Raw genomic sequence first — 7,184 nt, 5'->3', positions numbered from 1 at the left:
GTTAATTATTTCGGTCAAGTACATGGTCCAAAAAAGAATGATTAATTGTAATTAATACAATGACTCATAAACCTTTTTATTTGCACTTCAAAACTCTTCATGCAAAATACAAACGATTTAAAATAATAATTTTTACAACCGGAGGTTTTGTCCGGTCAAGTACATACGAATTTGAACGCTGGCTTCGGCGTCGGCGGAGTGGGGGGGTCTTCGCCAGCGAAGCTTCGCTGCATGAAATTGCACCTTTCTTTCAACCCCCACTATACTGGCCGTAGCACAGACTTTTGCATAAGGCGTCGTCTACAATACACGGAGTAAGAAGTAAGAGTAAGAAATTGACCAATCACAGTCGATTATTCTTCTCACATTCGACTGTGATTGGTCAATTTCTTACTCTTACTTCTTACTCTGTGTATTGTAGACGGGCCTTTATGCAAGGGTCTGTGCTGCGGCCATACTACTAATACCGTACAACATACCAAGTATCTAAGAGTCAAGAATACCAAGTCGATCTTATAATTAAGTATCGAACATACTACGCATGATGATGAATCTCGCCGTTGTTAACCGGTTCTTCCATTTTCCAAGAAACTCCATAATACCGACTCGATATACAATCCAAACGAGAGAATACGCCGGACCAGGTAAGGGAATGGAAGGTTGTCGCACCATTGATACATATTTCATCAATCTTGTCCATCATTCATCATATCCACGTTTAAGTCTTGATTGAGCCTCAACTTCAATCCTGGGCCCCTATTCTTGAAAAGTATTCGCAAGTATAATTATATGGTTTAGCTACAGCACTTCAAAAACCAATAAAATTAAGACTCATTCGACGTGTTTTTGCACGAAATGAATGAATCTGACGAAAAAAAAGTGTCACTCTGCCCCGTCAACCGAGGTATTAATCGTTAAAGTGACGACTATTTAGGTTAGGAAATCTGTCATATCAGTGGCATAGACGGACATGGGATAACATGTACGAGAGGTTAGAATAAGTATTTTTTGCTTCAATTACGTAAATTCTCTGTTTTGAAAACACATTTGCTTTAAAAGTACAAATTCTCTGCATGCTTCAAAAATAAATTATTTTTTATATAATAGAAAATAATTTATATAGTCATGAAAATTTATCCCAGGGCCTGCAGCCGTTTTTAATAATAGCTCTTGTCGGTGGCATACGTAAAACTATATACTTTGTCGTATACGGTTCTTTTCGAGAAACCAGGGGTCCTGTATATATAATCTAGATATCTAGAAGTATACGTAAATTATGTGTATAACCTCAATCATTGAAGTTATACACATAATAATACATGTACATATGTATGCTTCTGGATCGATATTTAGGTAGCCATTACCGAAAATGTAGATTTCTCACTATATTATCAACTGTTGATGTGTAAAACAATACGTGCATATGCAGTATGAAATAATATCGATCAATAATGAGCTCTGCTACACGGCACGCTTAATCGGGTTTAATAACATCCGTAGTTATGAAATTGGCCAATCACAGCTTTTCCTCGGGAGAATGGAATGATTGTGATTGGTCAGTTTCATAACTACGGATGTTATTAAACTCGATTAAGGGTGCCGTGTAAATGTAGTCATTGATGGTCTATCACCTACATAATGGCTATGTCATCATGACCGTAATGATAATTTGCCTAACAACTGTGCAGCTATACACACAATCGTCGTATTAAAAACGTGCATTAGATTGAAAAAAAATTGTAAGTAAATAAATAATATCTCTTTTTCTTTTTATAGCGACCCGGACTGGAGTGAAGAAATTAAAGAAGACATTAGTTACGGTAGAAAAAAAAGTATTGCCAGTTGAAACGGATGTTAACAGACTCTTAACTCATGTATGCGGTACAAATATTTATAAAGAGGGAGGAAAAGACATAGAGTTAAAGCCAGATTCTGAATACCCTAGTTGGTTGTGGAGTATTAGAACTGGCCCTCCTCCACCTTTGGAAGAATTAGATTCAAATACAAAACAATATTGGAAAAGATTGCGATTACTCGGTTTAAGAAAAAACAATCAAAAAAGTAAAAACAGAAAGTTTTAATTGACTTGTGCAAAAATATACCGCGTATATGTAATATGTTTGCTGTATTGAAAAGCGCTGAAAATAATTGTTACTTCTGCATTGTAAATCGATATACAAGTTAATAAAAATAATATAAATAAGATGAAATAACATGTCATCGTTAACGCATAAAGTGAGAGCAAAAAGTATTCGTATAAAGAAATTTTTTATAAAAAGTCTTATTTGTAAAAAATAAACATTAATTAGCAATTTTATACAATGAATATCTGTTCTAACATAAACAAACGAGCTTCGCGTGTATTCCTGATTTTAAAAGCTAAATTTCTCGACTACGAATACTTTTTGAGCATCCAAACAATAGAATTTTTTATTTTCACTTATTTTTCAGATGATATATTAGGTATGGGAATAAGTTTCCGCCCATTAGAGAGATGTCGTTAGTAGCATTGCTTGTGTATTTGATAAAATGGCAATACATGTATTTGAAAAGTGTGTGTTCAAGCTTTTGATCCCAGTAGTTGATATTCGTTCGAAGCGATTTGTTTGAACTAAGCTTTGAAACAAACACGATAGGAATGGGACAATAGGCACGATAAGCTGATTCTGCTACGTGACAACGCTATGTCACACGTTGCAAAACCGGTCAAGAAATACTTGGAAGGAGTGAAGTGGGAAATTCTGCTCCACCCGCCGTATTCACCGGACATTGCTTCTTCAGATTTCTATTTGTTCCGGTCCATGTTGTTGACCTTTTCTGGAGAGCGATTCAATTCTTATGAAGATATCAAAAAATGGCTTGATAAATGGATCGCTTCAAAAGAACAAGATTTCTTCCTTCGAGGAATCTGTTTATTACCTGAAAGGTGGGGGAAAGTTGTCGCTTCTGATGGAGCATACTTTGAATGAACTTACTTTGTATTGTTTTTCTAAAATAAATACATCTTTTTCATTTAAAAAGGGCGGAAACTTATTCCCATACTCAATATTTTCTATAATTAATACATATCTTTTTGGTATATATATAATTTTAAGGAACATACAGTTTATTTTATTCTTTATGAATAAATTGTTAATTACTCAATAAGAAATCGTCAATTAAACGTCGAATCGACATCGACATTGATGGGGGTGATTTGACCACGGATCGATTGGACACCAATCACAGCGACCGGTGCTTAGGAGCTTTGTAGTCTCAAGCGTTGTGAATGGCTCGTGTCCAATTGAGCCATGTCCAACCGGGTGCCACCCCCTATCTTTAAGAGATATATACTCTCTAAGCATATGAAAAAAGAAATCAAGAGTTCTAGGTTTCTACCTCCTTACCTATACCCTTTCAAGGTTACTACTACGGTTGCTGGCTACACTGAGGTTATGACAGGGATAGATGAGTAAACCTCTAAAGCCGTAATCACACTAGCGATTGGCGATTGTAATTGACGATTGAGGATTACTTTTCAACCAATCGGAGCAAAGAAATCGGTGACTTTCAGGCTCTGATTGGTTGAAAAGTAATCCTCAATCGTCAATCACAATCGCCAATCGCTAGTGTGATTACGGCTTAAGGAACATTCTTGAGGCTTCCACGGGTGCTTTCTGTATAAAGATTATGCATTTCGCATTTCGGGTTTCCTCCATGTCCAGATCCATTCTTGAGATGCCAATGTTTTGTGAACCTTGCAGTCCACTTCATCAGGACAAGGGGCAGCCTGATACAGTATCAGGGTACCTATTATGGCAATAATTGGAATGGATTCCGATCGGAATTATTTCGTTTTCTCCAGAAAACACTATAGAAATCTAGGAAATGATTGAATAATTTCGATCGGAATCAATTCCGAACATTTCCATAATAGGTGCCCAGGCTGCCCCTCGCCCTGATAAAGTGGATTGCAAAGTTCACGAAACGTTGGCATCTCAAGAATGGATCTGGACACGGAGGAAACCCGCGAAACGCATAACCTTTATTCTCTGAGGAGTATATTTTTAGACAGTTTTAGGAGTTTATTATACCGCTTATTCAGGAAGGTTATGTCTGCTTCTACACAGGTGGCTTTAAATTTGATCAAGACGGTCTCACCGGCGCAGACATCTTTTCACCTACGTTGCAACTGGAAATTGCGCATCGCCTTCCTTTAATGCATCTATATTCATAGCTGAAGCCTGAGCTTAGCTAGTAGCATTGAAGTTCATCCTTGACAGCGGCTCTTTTAAAGCGATCATTTTCACTGATTCAAAAAGTGTTTTAGAATCTGTAGCATTCTCACGTCTGAACAATGGAAATTATTTGATCTACGCCATCAAGAATCAAATTCACCTTGCCTCCAATGCGAATATTCATGTCAAATTCGCCTGGATCCCTTCCCACAGGGGAATTGAAGGGAATGAAACTGCGGATGAACTTGCCAAACTCGGCGCTAAACAGGGAGACAAAATAGACCTGGAAATTTCATATCCTGATTTATTTTCGGAAAACAATGATACCGCTTTGGAACAATATTGTTAAGCAACAGTTTAAATTTAGTTTGGCGCCTCTGGTAATTAGATGTCTCCGGATATTAGTGCGCAAAAAAGGACGCATAGTGGCGTGCGTAGCGTTGTCGGCCATTCTATTCTAGTCTTTTCGGTTCCTTCGATACCAATGTAAGAGAAGAGATGGAATGTAGACAAGTTCATATAAAAAACGTTCAAAAAAAGCAAGTGTACTTGAGTTGTTAATCGTAATCCTAAGGGGATTGTAAGCTGAGTTAAGCAAGTCCAAAACAAATATAATACCTATCTTCACCCGGAATTCCAACACAAAGGCTTATATTATGAGCATTTCTATCACTCTCATACGACTAAACTATGGTTCGGCAAAAAAGAAAGAAAATAATGTTAATTAATCGTTTACGTGCTAATCACTATAATCTTAATTATAGCTTGCACAAAAAAAATATTGTGATCTTCAAAGCTTGCCTTTATAATCCTAATCAGGATATAAATCATATCATCTTTCATTGTCTTATTACTTCTCCAAAAGCAAACCATCTAATTTCATTTTACAATATCGTTTCCACTAAATCATCTTTTTTACTCCAAATGCCATTTTCCTTCTCCTTAAGCCTTGTGTCCACGATGTTAGAAATCGGTCCAAGATCTCGGACAGAGAAAAAATTAACAAATCACATTTGAACAATTTGATCACATGACCATTGCGATTGGTCAATTCTTTCTTCATCCGAGTTCTCGGACCGATTTCTAGCATCGCGGACACAAGGCTTTAAAAAACCATCTCTAAAGGTGCAGACACATGCAGCCGTCAAGCGTCAAGCAGCAGAAGCAGCAACCAATCAGCTGGACGATACTGGCAGTGGTGTAAAAAATATTTTTTACGCCACTGCACTTATCGTCTCGCTGATTGGTTGCTGCTTCCGCTGCTTGGCGCTTGACGGCTGCATGTATCTGCACCTTTAAACTCTGTCGTCTACTTCTTGTCTTTGTTAAGTCTAACAACTTAAGAATTTAAATATCCGTGACTGGGCTCGTTTCCGTGTATCCCCCGATATTTAAACTTAGCGCGGGTTTTATCTCCCCCACTTCAAACTTTTGATACTCAATACGCTACTCATGTTACTCACCGCCATTACACGGTGGCCATATTCGATACTGGCCGTATCGACGCTGTATGCGATCGAGGCCAATTGCTGGATTCACACTGCATCCGATTTGCGTCGTACGACGCCCTGCTACTAATCAGAAAACAGGGAGTCGATTCTGTATCTTCAAACAAGGTGAAAATTACAAAAGTGAGCAAATTTACTAGGCGTTGACCAATGAAATTATCAGTAGTCTAGTAAATTCGCTCACTTTTGTAATTTTCACGTCATTTCAAGATACAGAATCAATTTCCAGGATTTCGATGGATTTTGCTTTGTATCATCGGAATCCTGTTTTCTGATTGATTGCAGAGCATTGTACGACGCAAATCAGATGCAGTGTGAATCCAGCAAATCACTTCAAGAATAGAATAGAATCGCTCTTCGCATAGCAAGTAGAAAGTTGTGGAAAGTTGTAGCTGTAAATTGTTGTAAACCCATGAACGATGAATGATCTGAATATTAATAAACAAACATTAATCGCTGTAGAAGCAAGTTAGTAAAAGCCTTAAGCCTCAGACACAATGCGAAGGAATAGCGATAGCGATAGAAACAACACGATTTCAACCTATCAAAAATCAGATACAGATGGAAGAATAACAGTTTCTGATAGGTAAAAATCGTGTTATTTCTATCGCTATCGCTATTCCTTCGCATTGTGTCTGGGGCTTTACGCATGTAGTCATAAACGGGTGGCACCCAGTTGGACACGGCTCAATTGGACACGAGTCACTCACAGCGCTTGAGACTACAAAGCTCCTAAGCACCGGTCGCTGTGATTGGTGGTGTCCAATCGAGACGTGGTCAATCAGGATCACCCCAATCGGGATCACCCCCCGAAAATTTGCTCAGGGTTGACGATCTTTAATAATATCTCGTCGGTGTCATAAAGCATGAAAATACAGTGTTGCCAACTTAGCTATTTTTTGGCTAGATCTAGCTATTTTTACTTCGATCTAGCTCACAAAAATTGACTTTTGCCATTAGCTATTTTTCTGGATATTTCTTTAAAGATAATACAGAGCTAGCTAGCTATTTCTCATGATTTTGATTCTCAAGATTTTTTATTGGATACCAATCGTCGTACGTTAAAATTTTCCAACCAACGTAGCGAACATACCCAGGCTGCGTTTAGATACTACACTCGGGAGCACCCAAGCTCCCGAATGCCGTTCAGAAACCAATTGAGAGTATCTCAGCGTTATCTAGGTGGCCCGTTCAGAAACGTGTCGGGTGTTCCCGATCGGGAGACTTTTGCACCCTGCTCTTTTTTTAGGTGGAAAGTCTCTCAATCGAATTGACACACAAAGCGCGGGAAGCGAAACATGGGCTGCGTTCAGCAGACTCAGCAGTTTTGCAACCGTTTTGTGATTCGTCGCGCTGATTGAATTATACTTTTAGATTTAAAGGAATAGTCCTATCTCAGCGAAGAATCATTTGCAAAACTGTTGAGTCTGCTGAACGCAGCCATGGCTACAAATTAATA

General features: G+C 38.2%; 1 protein-coding gene across 2 annotated transcripts; it reads left to right on the top strand.

The window, feature by feature from the left end:
* Positions 1-449: 449 nt before the first annotated feature.
* Positions 450-2,190, top strand: mRpL54 (mitochondrial ribosomal protein L54). 2 transcript variants are annotated; one of them, XM_018504489.1, is made up of 2 exons: positions 450-644; positions 1,789-2,190. In XM_018504489.1, the coding sequence occupies exons 1-2, from the start codon at positions 542-544 to the stop codon at positions 2,079-2,081; spliced, it is 396 nt and encodes a 131-aa protein (XP_018359991.1). In that variant the 5' UTR covers positions 450-541; the 3' UTR covers positions 2,082-2,190. The 2 variants fall into 2 exon arrangements, with proteins under 2 accessions (XP_018359991.1, XP_018359989.1); XM_018504487.1 differs by having other exon boundaries at positions 1,777-2,187.
* The last annotated feature ends 4,994 nt before the right edge of the window (positions 2,191-7,184 follow it).

This window comes from Trachymyrmex cornetzi, unplaced genomic scaffold (assembly GCF_001594075.2).
Source record: "Trachymyrmex cornetzi isolate Tcor2-1 unplaced genomic scaffold, Tcor1.1 scaffold1723, whole genome shotgun sequence".
Taxonomy (NCBI): domain Eukaryota; kingdom Metazoa; phylum Arthropoda; class Insecta; order Hymenoptera; family Formicidae; genus Trachymyrmex; species Trachymyrmex cornetzi.
Note: the sequence above shows the minus strand (reverse complement) of the source record. Positions and strands in the feature narration are given on the sequence as shown.